The 18,531-nt window shown below is 37.7% G+C and overlaps 1 protein-coding gene across 1 annotated transcript in view; it reads right to left on the reverse strand.

Annotated features, from left to right (window-relative positions):
* The window catches only part of LOC126976003 (rootletin), a 57,504-nt gene extending 39,282 nt beyond the window's left edge, over positions 1–18,222 (reverse strand). The window contains exons 1-12 of the mRNA XM_050824130.1: positions 17,938–18,222; positions 17,109–17,274; positions 15,130–15,342; positions 14,402–14,557; positions 13,193–13,341; positions 12,271–12,379; positions 10,587–10,692; positions 6,492–6,622; positions 5,232–5,383; positions 3,541–3,686; positions 883–1,013; positions 20–216 (exon numbers count right to left, since the gene is read on the reverse strand). Of these exons, the coding sequence (XP_050680087.1) occupies positions 20–216; positions 883–1,013; positions 3,541–3,686; positions 5,232–5,383; positions 6,492–6,622; positions 10,587–10,692; positions 12,271–12,379; positions 13,193–13,341; positions 14,402–14,557; positions 15,130–15,342; positions 17,109–17,274; positions 17,938–18,104 (1,823 nt within the window). The 5' untranslated portion in view covers positions 18,105–18,222. The remainder of the gene's footprint in view (positions 1–19; positions 217–882; positions 1,014–3,540; positions 3,687–5,231; positions 5,384–6,491; positions 6,623–10,586; positions 10,693–12,270; positions 12,380–13,192; positions 13,342–14,401; positions 14,558–15,129; positions 15,343–17,108; positions 17,275–17,937) is intronic.
* Positions 18,223–18,531: the final 309 nt, after the last annotated feature.

Below are 18,531 nucleotides of genomic sequence, written 5' to 3' on the forward strand. Positions count from 1 at the left end.
ATATTTAAGAGTCACCAACCTGATAACCTGCCGCAACTCTATCTCCACCTTCTCTCTCTCCCCTTCGAGGAATCTGATTTTATCAGCGAGCCCAGCTTTGTCGGCCTCCAGCTCGATGCGCTGTTGTTCTGCAGCTAACAGCTCTTTACGCAGTGAGCCAAGGTCTCCTTGCTGCTCCGATGACTGGTTTGATAACGAAGATCTCTCTTCCTCCAACTGTAAGTTAAATAAATAACATTCGATAACATACAAATTAAGTTTGTAACCAAAATTGCCAACCGTTCGAGTGACGTATGGATCATAAGTCTTGGTATGTCTTGTTCAACTCTCGGGTTAGTAATTGATTTCACTTTAAAATAGCAAAATGTTAAGATTTGTAAGAGCGATATCTCAAGTCAATTGCCTAATATGCAATTATTGGGGCTGAGCAAGTTATCAACTGTAAAGTAGATCCTGTAGATGAAACTAGTGCCGCATCGTTTATAAAGTTTGGTTTCAAATATTTGTATATTGAATCCCAGAAGTATATCACATTAAAATAACAAATTGTAAACATTCAAATGTTTTAAGTTTTAATACAGCCAACATTTGTCTTTAAACAATTCGACACGTGATTCGCCTCTGCACGAGGCATCTTTAGGACATGTTGACTCGCCAAACTCTGGCACGAGACTAAGTCAGTCAGGCGGAATTAACACTTAAGAAAACTTAAAACGTTTGGATAATTATGGATTTCCGCAAAGAAACGCCTAATCAATAAATTTTCTTAAATTGTCAATCACCTCTACTTAACCAGACTTGAGAAGAAAAAAGAACAAAATGAGAGGAGTGCTCTCCCTGTGTGAGTGAGTCCCTCCCTGTAAAAGTATCTCGATGTGGTACCTGTTTAACATCTTCTAGCAACTTCTTCTTGTCGCACTCCAAGTTCCTGATGATGGCCTGCAGTTTCTCTACAACGTCCTGCAAGTCTCCTCTCTCAAGCAATGTTCTCTCTAATTCAATCTCTAACTCGCCTAAAACATACAAATTCGAGTCAGATTTAGGTTAACGGTTTTGTATTACATTTATTAATAGAAATCGTTTCGACTCAGTGACATTCTATACACATATAAGGACATATCATTCGCAGTCTAATAGCGGAACGGCAAAAACGTACTTAAAAACAATGTAAGAACACTTTCCTCGTTAGTCGTGTGTCAATTGTCACGGTCCGAATCAAACCTGAACTAAATACATGTTTTACATTGCTGCTTATTGAACAAGAATATTTTAAACAGCTGTAGTAAATACAGCAATGTATACATATACCTCAATTGAAGCTTATTATGGTGTAATTTGTGGCATGTTCCATATTTCAGCTTTGTTTTAACACAACGTGATTTGTCTATATGTATATAGAAGGTCATTATCTGGGCTATTAAAGCTATAATTTTATTGTGCGTTTGTCCGGTTTGTAACTAGATGACACTGTACGGGCCTGCTAGATTGCGACATGGTTTCATTCATACATATACCTACTAGTAGTTAAGCGTTTATAGTTTTCAGGAATACCCTCACAATCTAGTCCATAACAACGCCCATGAAGATGTAGCATTGGGAGAATATTGAAACAAAGGACATATAGGTTCATCCTCTTAGTGTTATATGACATTGGCAACTCAAGGTATTGCCTTTTATTATGGAATAGTAGGATAAACGAGCTTACGGGTCATCTGGTGTTAAGTGATCACCGCCGCCCACATTATCTTGCAACACCAGAGGAATCACAAGAGCGTTGCCGGCCTTTAAGGAAGGTGTACGCGCTTTTTTGAAGCTACCCATGTCGTATCGTCCCGGAAAGACCGCACAAGGAAGCTCATTCCACAGTGTCGTAGTACGCGGAAGAAAGCTCCTTGAAAACCGCACTGTGGAGGACCGCCACACATCCAGATGGTGGGGATGATATCCTAACTTGTGGCATGTCGTGCGAAGGTGGAATTCGGCGGCAGGAATCAGGTTAAACAGCTCTTCGGTACACTCCCCGTGATAAATGCGGTAGAAGACACACAATGTTTACCATTTAAGTTTGAACAATTAATTAACACGTAGGGCGTTCATTAAAAAGTGAGAATACGTATGTTATAGGCAGTTTAGACGTTTGGTATAAAATAACGATACCAAATTAAACTAAATCAACTTTAACACTAGTGCTATATTTATTTAAGGTTTACAACGAAGTAGGCAATGCCTAATTGCCTATATAATATGCACACCCCTGGTTATTCTTCTTCGTCGGATTACTCTTAACAGAGCAGTCGTGGTCACGTCGAACGACGAACGATTCTACGCCAGTTATCCCTGGCTGTTGCTTCTCTGGCACATGTGTTGAGGGGAGTATTGGTTAGGGCTTTGATCTGGTCTGTCCAGCGCATAGGGAGCGTCCTCTTGACCTACTGCCGTTGACCCTTCTCTGAACAACAAGTCTCTCTATGGCATGCTCTCCACGTCAAGTGATATGTCCGAAGTATCTGAGGATACGGGCTCTGACTATAGATGAAGGCCTTTCTTTCACCTTGAGCTCTTCAAGTATCGAGACGTTTGTGCGGCGTTGTGTCCAAGATACTCGTAGCATTCGTCTCCAACACCACATTTCTAGTCCGTCAATCCTTTGTCTCTCTCGTTCTTTGACTGTCCATGTTTCGGCACCATATAGTGGTTATAGGTAGCTTTTTTAAATCAAATTTTATTTTTCTATATTGTCGCCTTTCAGCATAATGTTCAAGAGACAGTTCCCTATACCATAAATCACTTTTGCTACGCATCGCAACCTTCAATATTTTGATAATATTTTATATGTCTAGATAGTCTCTTGCTGTTACACAACCGATAAAAACAGGCCAGGTTTAATACTTTAGTGTGCGTGACAAGCTACGTCTTACACTCACGATTCGTATGACACTTAGGGTATGTTCCGATATGCACTGCGAAAACTGCACAGTGCTATCACTGTAGAAAAATGCGTTCCGTTATGGACTGCCAGTATACTGCCGCAGTACCCTAGGGAAATATATGACGTCATAAATCGCCGCCATATTCTACTGTGAGCACTGGCATCTTCAAGGTAAGGTACTCGCAGTGCTTTGATCACGTGATCAGTCAAAACTACTCGAGTGCCTAAAATATTCATTAAAATATTTTTAATTGGACAGAACTTTAACAAAAGTTTTCTTAATTAACTAGAAAACTTTAATACACTCATTTGAATGCTGCGTCAAAAAATGAGGCTGATAGTATACGTGATTGCGTTCCGTTTAAATAGTAAGCAGTATAACTGAATATAAAGGAACGGCTTCACAGTATATTAAATTGACGTCACACTGTACATTGGTCGCAGTGCATATCGGAACATACTCTTAGTGTTAGTGTGCGTGCATTGATTAAAATAATGGTTAACTGTAAACTCAATTTATTTCGAAGTTAACTGTCACAGTCTATCTAGACGTATTAATGATTTAAGCTTCAATTCTATCAGAAAAAGAAAATTTTATTAAAAACTCTTACTGATATGCTTCTCGTGTTGAGCAAGTACATCATCAGCGTGCAGCTTCTGTTGTTCTAGCAACTCCCGAGCCAGGATCACCTTGTTCAGCTCTTCACGAACTGACACCAGCTCCGAACGAAATCCTGAGCTGCGCTCCTGCTCGCTCCTGAAATATTTATAATCTATTGAAAATGGAGGCTCCCTTGCACAGGATGCCGGCTAGATTATGGGTACCACAACGGCGCTAATTTTTTTATTTTTTGTCGAGGTTCGCGAGGAATCAGAATCAATGACGTGTCGATGTGGTTTTTCACCGACCTCAAAAAAGGAGACTGTATTATTTGGAGTCATTAACATTTTTGTGGTTATTCAGTCAGTTTTCGATTGCTCGAAGACATCTTGTCATTGAATATGCAGAACAAAAATTTGGTCTCACATATAATAGACATATACAGGGTGTCTCAAAGTTATGGGACATGAAAGGAAAGTACCTTTAATATCGAAGATAGGCTATTTTACTGAAAGAAGACTTTACGTTATTTTTAAAAGTAAGTACATCTGCATTCAAAGATTTACTAAAAATTACTTGCCTGGTCTGGGAATCGAACCGACTGAAATGTAAAAAAAATACACCACTACTTTTATAATGCCAATCGAAAGTATGGCCAAAAACTAATAACTCCTCTTAAGTAACATAGTATTTTAAAAGAAAGGAACAACGTAAAATGAATGTTTTCCTACTTGTTGTACGTTGTTCCTTTCTTTTAAAATACTATGTTACTTAAGAAGAGTTATTAGTTCTTAGCCATTCTTTCGATTGGCATCATAAGAGTAGGGGTGTTTTTTTTTACATTTAAGTCGGTTCTATTCCCAGACGAGGCAAGTATTTTTTAGACAATCTTTGAATGCAGAATTACTAACTTTTGAAAATAACATAAGGTCTTCTTTCAGTAAAATAGCCTATCTTCGATATTTAAGGTACTTTCCCTTCATGTCCTATAACTTTGGGACATCCTGTATACACATACCCCCTTATTCATAATGGTACGCTTACTTAAAACAGCCGCTAAGGAGTATTTTTTCTCATTCTGACTTAGGTCAATAGAAGAATACAGAGTAAGAATTAGCAATGCTTTAAGTTAGCAGACTATTATGAATATTGGGATAGACACATACCACCTTTATAGCCGAGTGGTTAGCGTTTACTAAGCTAGAGGCCCCGGGTTCGAATCCCGATAGTTGCAAACATGGATATGATAAATATGCGGATGTTTGTTAGCGAGTCATGCATGTTTAAATATGTAATTATGTATGTTTAAATATGTATTCAAGTATAACGTGTTAAATATATCGTTGTCTTGCAACCGATAGTACAGGCTTTGCCTAATTTGAGCCAAGATAATTTGTGTTAGAGTGTGTCAATATTATTATTAATATATAAAGTATGTATTAAAGTGAGGCATATCTTCCATTTCAGAGAGATGTTTTTTTCTTTCAGCCTGAATTTGGACATTTTGACGTGGGAGCATGCATTTCATATTAATTTAAATGCTGTAAAGCAGGTTTCTGGTTTATCTTATTAATAGATTATGTATATATGCAATAAATTTATAAATTAATTTTGGACATTTTGGATTATATATACATACATAAGATATTATGATCTTATTATTAAGCTCTGTCATTATTTTTTAAGTAATTGAATACACACCTTAGCACTGACTCCCTGCTTGCCAACTCTCTCCGCACTTGGTCCATCTCGGAGATCAGCGCTCGTTTCTCATTCTCCAAGGACTCTATGCTCTTCTCCAGTCTACTGTTCACTTTCTGAAGTTTCTCGTAGTCAGATGTCAGGGATTCCACCTAAAATTTTATAAAATAACAAATGAACCGTATATCTTTCTCCTAAAGTAATAAACTCAAATGTAAATGACTGTAACATTAAATTTTGGGTCGATATAATATTGACACACGTTTAACACAAATTATCTTGCCCCAAGTTAAGAATATATAAAGCCTGTGTTTAGGGTTACAAGACAATGATATATTTAATACAATATACTTACTTAAACATACATTAATTCATATAAACACACATAAATATATTTAAACATCCATTACTCGGAAAAAACATCCATATTCATCATATAAACGCTTGCTCCTAACGGGATTCGAACCCGGGACCTCTAGCTTAGAAGGTAGGATCGACCTGTATAACCACTCGGCTATACAGGTCGTCAAAAGAAGGAATAAATTTAAAGTGATTACTTTATTATGATTTATTGATTAGAGTGATGTTTAATATAAATTACAATAATTAATATTATAGCGTTATAAATTCTTGCATTACTTTTATTATTTATTATTATATTTAAAAAAAAAAACAAATTAAACAGAAAAGATAGGTAGGATAACCCTCTACCTACTTACTGAGCCTAACAGCCTCAGTAAGCTATATGATGTCAGTATGACGCGAGATGTAGAAAGTGACAAGTTTAAACCTATACAAACATTAATTCGAAAATCAGCAAATGTGCGGTATTGTTTTGTAAAAATAATAGCGAACAGTCAAAAGATGTCTGTCTTTTTACGTGTCTTCTTGGGTTTCGTGCCCAAATGGTTACTACTTCGTTCAAGAGATATAATAATACTAACCAGGCTAGCGAACTCTCTAAGAAAAAATCGATTCACTCGATTGTATGAAACGTGTAGTCATTGACAGTTTGACAGATGAAGGCTATAATCTTGCAAAAAAAAAGGAGATAGCTGAAATCCACTACATTATAACCAACTGTTCGCTTTCATACTTGGCCGGATTATACATCGTGGCCAATCCCTATACTGTAATTACTACTATTTCAAACCTATGCAAAATGACTCCACGTTTCATACTAAACTAAATTTCAACTTTTACTTAGGCAGTACCGCCTCTTATTACGTAGTATTTACATCCTCTTTGATAATAACTCACCATTGCATTGATCTCAACTCTGTTTCTTTCCAGATTGTTCTTGTCGGTTCGCAACGCTTCCACCGTCTTCTGTAGCGACTCTTTCTCTTGTATTGTTTGATTTAGCTCCGAATTTGCTTGATCACATTTACCTGCACATTAATGTCAAAGCTATTGGTTTCAGTACTCACAAGGATACACAAAATATTTTTTTATTACTAGTGGGACGGGTTAACTACGAGGGGCGGTCAAAAAGTTCGCGGAATGGCGGGGTTGGCGGGGGTGAGGTCGCTCCTCCAGGTAGCCGCTACTTGAGTAACTCATAATTACTATATATGCCAATTTCTAGCCTAATTGGGTCATTAGCTTTCGAGTTACAAACGAGTGAACAAGTAAATCGGGAACAAACTAGCCACTATGGAGAAAATTGAACATCGCGCCGTCGTAAAGTTCCTCACCAAACAAGGAAAAACGCCTCAAACTATTTTGCAAGAGATGTTAGCTGTTTACGGAGACTCTGCTCCTGGTAAAACCATGATTTACAAATGGCACGGCCTTTTCAAGCAAGGAAGGGAGTCAATTGAAGATGATCCTCGACCTGGACGGCCCATTGAGGCCACTACGCCGGAAATCATTGAAAAAGTTGAAAAACTTGTATTGGAAGACGGAAGGTTGAAGAAGAAACAACTTGCAGCATCAGTTGGAGTATCAGAAACCACAATTTTAAATATTCTTCATCAACATCTTGGCATGAGTAAAGTGTGTTCAAGGTGGGTCCCGAGAATGCTCACGCCGCTGCAAAAACGTGAGCGCGTCAACTGTTCCCGCGAGTATTTGGACCGCTGTGGAGAAGTTAGGGAAGAAATTATGGCCCGAATTGTAACCGGTGATGAAACTTGGGTTCACCACTATGAGCCTGAGTCAAAGCAGGAGTCGATGCAGTGGCACAAAAAAGGCACACCACCCCCAAAAAAATTTAAAGTGTCGCAATCGGCCGGAAAGATCATGGCGACTATTTTTTGGGATACTGAAGGTATTCTTTTGATCGATTATAAAGAACGTGGTGTTTCTATAACGGGAGAGTACTACGCTTCCCTATTGGACCGATTAAAAGAAGCTATTAAAGAAAAAAGAAGAGGAAAACTGACAAAAGGTGTACTCCTTTTGCACGACAACGCGCCCGTTCACACGAGTCATGTTGCGACGGCTGCCATTCATCGATGCGGTTTTGAACAACTACGCCATCCACCCTACAGTCCAGACCTGGCCCCTAGCGATTTTTATTTATTCCCAAAGATGAAGAAAGAGCTGCGTGGAAAAAAATTTAGAGACGATGATGAAGTCAAGTCGGCGATTTCGGCGTATTTTGACGCCCAAGACAAAACCTATTTTTTCGACGGTATTAATAAGTTATATGCCAGATCCCAAAAATGTATTCGTGTTAAGGGGGAATATATTGAAAAGGAAAAATAACATAATGTATCATTTCATCTTTTTTCCTAGTCATTCCGCGAACTTTTTGACCTCCCCTCGTAAGTATAGTTTCGGTTTCATAAAATCCGCAGACGAGTAAACATCATACGACTTCTCTGCGAACTGTTGCAAGTATTTATAACAACTTTGTAGTATTGAGATTTGAGTCCAGTCCAGATGTGGGAGGCTCCTTTGCACAGGATGCCTTGTGGCTTATAGGCTTGATTGTGGGTACCACAACGGCGCCTATTTCTGCCGGAAGCAGTTATATGTAAGCATTACTGTGTTTCGGTCTGAAGGGCGCCGTAGCTAGTGAAATTACTGGGCAAATGAGACTTAACATCTTATGTCTCAAGGTGACGAGCGCAATTGTAGTGCTCAGAATTTTTGGGCTTTTCAAGAATCCTGAGCGGCACTGCATTATAATGGGCAGGGCGTATCAATTACCATTAGCTGAACGTCCTGCTCGTCTCGTGATATCTATGGTGGTGAAAAATTCGTTCAACCATCATTAGGCATTAACATTACAATACAAGTTACAAGTCCAAACAAAACGGCAAAAAAGTGGTAACTAAGCGATTCTATGTCCTACATACCTACAATATAATATTATATAGTATTAGGTCTCTACATGAAAAAGTAAATAATAGTTTTAAAATGATATTATGTATACCGACAGCTCTGTTCTATTTTGAGGTCGTAAATTTAAAAACTTCTAGTATAAACTCTATATTGCATCATATTTTTTCGCGGGGTAGAAAGTGCGCGGGCGGGGGGAGTCTGCATCGTTGGGTAGGCGGGCTCATGGAGTTCTAGTCACTATGAGTCACTTCGACGGGAAGCGTCGCGCATTTTGCGTGCGCGCATTTTACGAGAACTCTCGTTCATACATCGTTACTAGGCGTTTATATTGTTCTGAATATGAACTACGGCAAATTAGTGAAGCTCCGAGTGCTAATTTAATTAAAATATGGGTACAGCGTTTTGAAGAGACTGGTTCAACGTTTAAACCACAAGCAAAAGGTCGTCCAAGAACATCTAGGACCGACGACAATATTGAGAGAGTTATGCAGTCTGTACGAGGAGATCCACAAATGTCTACTCGCAAGAGATTGTCTGTCTTACACTTATCGAGACGAAGTTTGCAACGAATTTTAAACTTGGATCTTAAACTGCATCCTTACAAGCTGCAGTTAACACAAGAATTGAAAGAGTCTGACTTCGGAGCAAGGCTCGCATTTGCTAATGAAATGCTTAATCGATTTTCCAATTTTGACAATATCCTTTTCTCAGATGAGGCCCACTTCCATATCAATGGGTTCGTAAACCGTCAAAATTGTCGTTACTGGAACAGTGAGAATCCCAAACTCAAGCACCAGAAACCACTGCATAGTCCTAAAGTGACAGTATGGGCAGCAATCTCTGGTAGAGGAATAATTGGACCGTTTTTCTTTGAAAATGCGCGGGGGCAAAACGTCACTGTTAATACCGAACTCTATGTTGCGATGTTGGAAGGTTTTTTGGCTCCAGAGCTTGAAAATTCAAGAATAGTGAATTCTAGGACTTGGTTTCAACAAGACGGAGCTACCTGTCACACATCAAATGACTCCATGGCAGTTGTGAAACAGATGTTCCCTGGCAGACTGATTTCGAAAATAGGTGATATCCCATGGCCCCCACTTAGTCCAGACGTGACGCCTCCTGACTTTTTTTTGTGGGGATATCTCAAGAACAAAGTCTACAGCAATAATCCGAAAAACATCGATCAGCTCAAGGAGAATATCCGTGGTGAAATGGCAGCAATTATTTCTTAATAATACCTCAGTTTTATTTTAACTATACCTTTTGTATTTATTTTTTAATCAATATTTTAAATATGCACGTTCTATTGCGCCACCCTGTAGTATCACATGAGTGTTATAATACCTAATTATCAACAGGTTCATACAAGACTTTATCTACACCCAGAATATGAATCCTTTAAAAGATTCTGAAACAGTTAGCTTACTGCTAACATTAAAACAGCCAGTCCTAGTAGTAACTTAATATCATCCATTACTGATTTTATACAAATAAACTAAGTGTTAATGAAATACTTAATTATTTATTTTAGTAGTAGGTAATTTACATTTTGTATTGTGCAATTATTAAAATTCACTTGAATATTATGTTCTTTTGCAGCGTTTAAAATATCCGGCGGTGCTGTTAAAACTTCAATCGCTAATTTTTTCAAGAAAAATGGCGGGGTTTCGAATAACCTACTATTGCATGAAGGGATCGAAAAAAAAACCAAGGAGTGTTGTTATGAAATTCAGTACAACATTACAACACTCGTTTGGATAATGTAATGGTTATTACGAAATTGGGTGTTTTAATGTTGGTAATAAGCTAACTGTTTCAGAATCTTTAATAGAGGATTAAAAAAGCATGGGTGTAGATAAATGAATTTATGTTGTTATGGCAAACAGACACTGGTGTTATTACAAAAAAGTTTAACACGTGTTGAACACTTGTTTTAAAAAAGTCTATTACAAATGCGTGTCTTTCTGTTGTTAAGCGTGAATCTTAAGACGTCGCTTAAATAGTTGGACACTGTTTAACAAAACACGTGCTTAAGCCATGTTAAAATGAAACAAAAATTACCTTGAAGGTCGTGAACTTTCTTCTCAAGGCTGGTGACAGTACTCTCAGAGGCCTCGCACTGCTTGCGACTCGTTGACAACTGCTCACGACTATTCTGTAACTTCACCTATAACGAAGCGACAAAATCAAATTATTATAACTACCCTCATTTTCATAGACTTCGATGTAGACAATACACCAGTATAATATAGTGTACAATACCTGTGTTATTAATTAACGCGCATAAAAGTAATTCCAAATTTAAAACTTCCTCGGCCTTACATTTAAACTTGGTATAAAGTTATACCTGAGAATAAGCTCAGAATATGCAAAATGTTGACTATATCACTGACAACACTGTCAATACAGTGATAATTCTGAAGCTTTCCGAATGTCAGGCACGCCTTGTAAATAAACGCGGGTAACGTTATACGTCCGAATAAAGCAATTATAAGCAAATGTCTATTTGTAAACATTTTGCATATTCTAGGTTTATTCTTACGTATAACTTTATACCAAGTTTATTTGTAAGGCTGACTGTGTTTATCTTACCTTTGTCACTACAGAATTACATGACAGGTAGAAGTAATTTTAAACTGGAGTAACTTTTCATTGCATTTATTAATAAGGCAGTACCAGTTTACCAGTGGGCATATTAAGCCAGCTAGCAGGGTACCGAAACAACGGCACCTTTTTCTGCCTTGAAGCAGCAAAGTACAAGCTTTATACTGTTTCTGTTTGAAGGGCGCCGTAGATAGGGCAAATAACAGCTGTGAAAACGTCAAAAAAAATGGAGCTTAGATTTAATCTCTATTTTCAGCATTTCACGCACACTAACACACAGTGTCATACCAATCGTGAGTGTAAGACGTAGCTTGTCACGCACACTAAACTTGGCCTGTTTTTAATAGTTACAGTTAACTTATCTTCTACATCTCTTGTATGGCAAATATACAGGGTGTCCCAAAGTTATGGGACATGAAGGGAAAGTACCTTAAATGAAAAAAAGGCTATTTTTCTGAAAGAAGACTTTATGTTATTTTTAAAAGTTGGTACTTCTGCATTCAAAGATTTTCTAAAAATTACTTGCCTCGTCTGGGAATCGAACCGACTGATGTGTAAAAAAAACACCCCTACTTTTATAATGCCAATCGAAAGAATGGTCAAAACCAATAACTCTTCTTAAGTAACATAGTATTTTAAAAGAAAGGAACAACGTAAAATGAATGTTTTCCTACTTGGATTGGTACGAATGGACCGATTAGATGGCCGGCCAGATCCCCGGACCTTACACCATTAGATTTCTTCTTTTGGGGATACGTGAAAGATATGTTATACAATAAACGATACGAGAACGTGGGCGAGTTACAAACAGAATTGTGCCATATCATATCGAGTATTCACCATAAAATGATAAGAAAATCAACAGGCAGCGGACTTATTAAAAGAATGAATGAATGAACTCATTCAAGATTCTTTTTATACATAATAAAATATACATTGAAGTCGGACAGGCAGATCAACGCCAACAAACATAATATTTTTTGTTTTTATTGCGGCCATTTTGAAATTCGCCATTTTGTTTTAGCTTAACATGTTTATCAACTAAAGCCCACTGGCAGCCATCTTAAGCAATTAAATTCTCGTTGGTTACCTTTTGAGTACCTACTGAACCATAATATTTCAAATTTAATAATAGATTTACCTGTAGCTCGTGTATCTGTATTTGGTACTTGTGCAGCGCGGCGTGTACGGCCGAGATTGTACTCTCTGCGAATGCGCTCGCGTTCGAACACGCATTCCGCTTCGGCGAACTATAAACCATAATATAGTTAAACTTGAAATAACATCATTATTGTTCTGTGGGGCACTACTACGATTCCCTCTGCTAATTGCCTTCTTCGCTATAGCGCGCCCTTGCTGTCTGTTTTTTTATAACAATAAGTGAGCAGGACGTTCAGCTGATGGTAACTGATACGCCCTGTCCATTACAAATGCAGTGCCGCAGGAGGATTCTTGAAAAGCCCAAAAATTCTGAACGGCACTACAATTTAACTCGTCACCTTGAGACATTAGATGTTAAGTCTTATTTTCCCAGTAATTTTACTAGCTTCAGCTCCCTTCAGACCGAAACACAATAAAGCTTACACATTACTGCTTCACGGCAGAAAAAAGCACAGTTGTGGTACCGATAATCTAGCCAGCATCCAGTGCAAAGATGCTTCCCACTGGAAAATGCCCTTAGTCGCCTCTTACGACACCCTTGCGTCTAGGACTTCCCTATTCCTTTAATGGCCCGGGGAAGTACAGGGCAAGGGCCATTGTAACTATCCTGCGCTGCCCTCATCCAACGAATTCGGGCGATCTTGACCAGATCGTCGATCCATCTTATCCCCATAAGCCTACCAACACTGCGTCTTCCGGTAGTCGCCATTCGAGGACTTTACTGCCCCAACGGCCATCTGTCCGTCGAACTATATGCCCTGCCCACTGCCACTTCAGTTTCGCAATCATTTGGACTATGTCGGAAACTTTGGTTCTCCTACGGATCTCCTTATTTCTGATTCGAACTCGCAGGGAAACTCGGATTGCTCGTGATAACCTATAGAGTGGGTCATAGACAATACCTGTCGGGCACCCGCATATGCGTCGCAGCGGAGTGTGCGTGCGTGTCAGTATCGGAGTCGTGTATGAGCGCGCGAGCCACCTCCTCGAGTGCGGCACGGGTCACGCCCGCCTCCGCACACACCGCCTCTGCGTGCTCGCACCGCTCCTCCTGTACATACATGTCACAAATTTTTGAAGTTATACTTCTTTAGGCGCATTATGAGAGTGAAATTTTAAGATGCGCGCGCATCTTATAACACAAAAGTAACAGGGTGAAGTTGGTTCCTAAAATTTTCTGACGTTTGCGACATTCGTTATTTTTTTTTTTTTGGTTTTTTCGTCCATTATTAGGATAGGCAAAGTGTTCAAGCCGTATGGAATTTTTTGGGTTTTGTAAAGTTATTGAAAATTTCTAGTAACTTCAGGATCAAATCGAACAGAGAAAAAAGGATGAAAAATGTGTAAGCAGGATACAAATAGTTAAAAGAAATTTCTAGTTCACTTTAAATTTTTAGATGGAATGGGAGAATGATTTTGAAAATAGAACAGATCCAGGTGTATATAAGCCGTACTAAGCGTGGCCTATACGGCAGTTCTAGTTCAGACTCGAAAATGTAAAGGAAAAGAAAGAAGAAAAGAAATTGTAGTGCAAAGTGATCCAGGAGAAGAAGATAGAACAGAACTAGTGTTCGGTGCGGTGTGATCTGTTGAAGGCACCGCCATCGACAAGAGGAACAGCGGCAGACCGGCGAAGTGCAAGTTCGAAAAGTGAACGCAAATAAAGACTCGTTCCTTTAAGGGGAGTTATTATTCCAATCGCTGACACACTCTCGTGTCATTATCATCAAAATTCTTCTGGAGTTTCAGTAGAAAAAAAACCACTACACAGTTCCTTAAACTATACAAATTAACAATAAATTCATACAACATTGTACATAGTTGTGTGTGTGAAATGCATAAATTAAACAAACTATTCTATAGAATAGTTTCGTGGAAAAGTCTTGTCGTCACTCTATATCCAATAACATCTGTATATAGAATAGTTTGACTGCCCCTTTTACAAACATTTAGCAACTTCCATACATTAAAGTAATAAAAATTAAAAGAGATTTTCATGCACTTGTCGGCATTTTACACAGGAAACCATGAACTGCATTTTATTGAATAGCACTGAAGTAACGTTACTACCTCAAGGTGATAAGAATATACTATTATCTTAAATCACTCACCAATCCCTGTAGCTCTTGCAACAAACGCTGTATGCGGGTGTCTCTCTCCCTCAGCTCTGCGAGCGCGTTGTCCCGCTGCGTCGCTGCACTGTGTAACTCTGACCGCAAGTTGTCAATAGATGGCGTTGTTTGCGATTGTGCGGTTTGCGCGTCCAGCTGAAATTAAAATACCATAAATCGGTACTACTACACAATCTAACTGTAAATAATTATTCAGAAACAGATTCTTATAAGATATCAATGAAACCAAAGGAGTATTAAAAAAAAACATATTACGATAGTAGCACATTTAATCCAGGCAACAAATGTGTAAAAAGAGGTATAGAAGTTCCATAATCACAGACATTCGAGAGTGGATATCTCAAAAACTACACAATATATCAAAAACTGTACAAAGTAAAACTATTTAGCAAAGTTAGCTTTCATATATAATACAGTGATCATGTCAGTAGGATGCATAGTTTCCGATATATAACATAAAAACCGAAAAATTGGACTATCAAACCCCCTTTCCCCCACCCCCCAGCTTTAGGGCTACTGACTGGGTCTTTTGATATGTTCACCTTTGAACTAGTCCATTACTAAGTCAAAAATAATTTTTTTCCAAGCATTTTCAATAAAATTTACTTAATAAGCCCAAGTAACGAAAATGCTTGGAATTCCTTGCCCAGTCAAAATTTAGTCAGTAAATTTTATAGAATAAAAATTTCAATTTCACCACTACTTACCTTACAAGTGTCATGAGAAGCATAGGCATTAATGGCATAGCTACTCAATGTCCCAACTAGATCTCGAGTCACCGAATCAATATCATTCTTTGCCTTATACAGGTCTCTTTCTGTATTTGTCTGCAGGTCTGAGAAGAACCTCTTCACAGATACTACTTCACGCCACAGACTAAGTAGGCGATTGTGTTCATTTGAATAATAGTCATTGAAAGCCTGAGAAAAAATAGGTACTTATAATAAATTCAAGGAAGGTTATAACAGATAACATCTTGACTGTTGCTTCTCAATATATTCTTAATAATGTAATGTCATAGGCACATAAGTGAATTTGCCAGAAACTGTAATAACCATAATGTTAACACCAGGAACAAACATAAGCTTATAATGCCTACTACTCAACTAAGTTGAGTTAACAAGTCTTTTGTGGGGAGATGTATATGCTTTTACAACAGGATCCCAGAGAATGTTCAAAACAAAAGTATTACGTTATTCAAAAGAATTGTTAAAAAACGTTTGTGTGGTAAAGGTTACTATAACATAAATGACTTTCTTAATGATACCACAGATTGGGAATGGAGCGACCGCCCTCAGGCCTTTAAATAATAAGTTGAATTGTACAATGTTACTTTGTAAATGTTACTTTAATTGTAAAAAATATTTTTGATGAAAAAAAAGCCCGCAGAGTTTGTTGCGCCCATTCTTCTCAGGCCTGAGGCATTCATTTTGGAATGGGTGGTAGTTTTTTGACTGTCATTTTGAATAAAAATATTTGAATTTGAATTTGTACATACAGGCATTTTGCTGTTAAACTAAATAACTGAATAATTAACTTCAACAATATTTTGAATATTAGAAAAATTTTTTACATGATATTAAGAAAAAACTGCTACTAAGTTTGGACTTGCAAAAGTATCTATTAAAAAAAAATTGGAAAATCCAAAAGTGCACGCGTCGAACGCTCATGCTATATTTTTTTATAAAATTTAAATTTCGCATAAAATCGAATCAGCTGCGCTTTTTTAAAAAATAAAAACGAGAAGGCCTATAGTAGTGATTATCGAAAGGAACCCTCTGTGATTAATTCTAAAAACCGTGAAAAAAAAATAAGGTTGTTTCGTCAAGTTGTTCTCGAGATATCCGTAATAATTTTTTACTATATAAATACGTATTCGACAACTTAAAAAAAGTATCAGAATTATTCATTAGTGTCTCAGCTTTATATTGAAGTAGAATATACTGAGCATTAAATAAAAAATTTTGACCTTTGCATATTAAAAGTATATCAAGGCAGTTATTTACACACATTTAGTTAAATGCTTAATATTATCAAAATTGTTATTGTATTATCTGATAATATAAATGGCAGCCAGTCCAAAAGTATGCTAAGAACCCTTTTATGAGGACAATGTAATGTCTCTGTAGATACAAAAAAAAATTGGTCAGTAATAAAACACTTTTAAATCTAATAAATTGCAGACTAAATTTTCACTAGATATTTAAACACACATTATTGCGGCGATGTGAGGCACGGATTCGGTAACTTCCGGCGGTCGGCGACGTCCGCGATACTTGCGGAACACGACCCCCTTCGGCCACAGCTTCACGTCCAGGAAGGTCGATATATGTTCTGTCGGGACGCAAACAACAAAATAGTTAAAGTCTACTGCGTGACGCGTCACCAACTTTTCGACCCCCAACCGGAACCTTGTCTTCTCCACCAAGCACTGAACAATGTCGGAGGGCTTGGTGGTGTGGTGAAAGCGGGAGACATAGATATACGTCGCTGGGACTACAGGACTCAGGAGCTGGTTCTGTCCTATCAGTGCTGTGCCACATTGATTATGACTAGGAGGCCTCCTCTTCTTCCGCTCCACCTTAATGAAGCCATCCTTGTCGGTCTGACCCTTCAACACAGTTCTACAAGCGGGTTCCTTGCGGGCATGCTTATAAAGCAACATTCATAGAAATCATTACATTACCTGCTCCTCATCTTTCCACTCATCTTCCTTAATTGCCATCTCATCTCTGAGAGCTTCCCAGTCATTGCTCAGCTTCTGAAGATCATTAGTCAGTGCTTCATTTAATTGATGTGATTCTTCCAACTGATCCCGTAGTAGGTTATTCTGGGCAATAAGCTTTTCACATCTGAAATTTATTATTTATAATATTATAATAAACTAGTTTTTAAGAAGAAAAGTAACATTAAAGGTTACTAAAAGTATTGTTTTACCATTTTGATTAAACGGAAATTTAGTAATTAATTATTTGTTAATGTACTTAGTCTTTTATGACATTTTTTAATACGATCATGAAAAACTGATATGAAAATTGCAATAAGTTTGTAAATATAAAAAATTCAAATTTTTTATATTTAGCAAATAGCGGTATACATAAACATAAATTCACCTTAAAATATTAAAGACAGTATAGTGTACAGACAACCGGCACAGTTTGGTAGTTAGTAGAAGTACTAAAATATTTCAAGCTATTTTAGGTACTTTTTGTAGTATATTCCAATGACATTGTAGTTGTTATCATATAGAATTATTTTAATAATAGTAATATTGAATATTTAACCATGGTAGACCAACAGCTATAGCTTCCTTAAAAACTTTTTTAATGGAAAAGGAGGACTAAAGGGTATAAGGAGCCCTTTTTTATTTTTTGGCCCTTGCAACATCAAGGGAGCATCAAGGAGCTCTTCACATAGCATTGGATCTGTGAAAATTTTAATAGCTCTGGGTTGTGTGCGGAGAAATATAATATTTTAAATTTTTACTCCTTTTCTGTTATGCATAACGTTCTTACTTCCGCTTTTCTTCATCCAGACGCCGTAGAGCGGTCTCAACGTCATTGATTCGCTCATCCCTCTGAGTGTCGCTGGAAGATGTGGACAGCACGGCAGGCGCCGGCAAAGCTATACTCTTACTTGATGATGGCTTATAACTCTCGCTGCGAGGAGTTGTCTCCAACATTTGATTCTCCAAGTCGGCGCATCGTTGCTTATATTGTACCACCTATAATGAAGACAATCCATGGTATCCTTTAAGAATTGATCAAAGCTTCAGACCAAAATTACTTGTTTTCAAAATGTAAACAAACAATTTCAATATTGTTCAAATTCATATATTGTGTACACTGCACTTTGAAGTTTGAAACTGACTGTCGTCTGTCAGTTGTCAAATCTCATCTCGATAACATTTAACATTCAGAATGTCACAAGTTGTAACTCACAACTGACATCTGGTGGTAGATTATTCTTAAGTGTAATAACAAAAACATTGAAAATATAGGTACCTAGGGAGCTTTACCAAAGAATATGTAAAAGTATAGGCTTTACTTCTCACCTTTGCTTGTAATCTTGATACTAAAGCAGCTTGTCCCTGTTGAGCCCTTCGATAT

This window comes from Leptidea sinapis, chromosome 39 (assembly GCF_905404315.1).
Source record: "Leptidea sinapis chromosome 39, ilLepSina1.1, whole genome shotgun sequence".
Classification (NCBI taxonomy): domain Eukaryota; kingdom Metazoa; phylum Arthropoda; class Insecta; order Lepidoptera; family Pieridae; genus Leptidea; species Leptidea sinapis.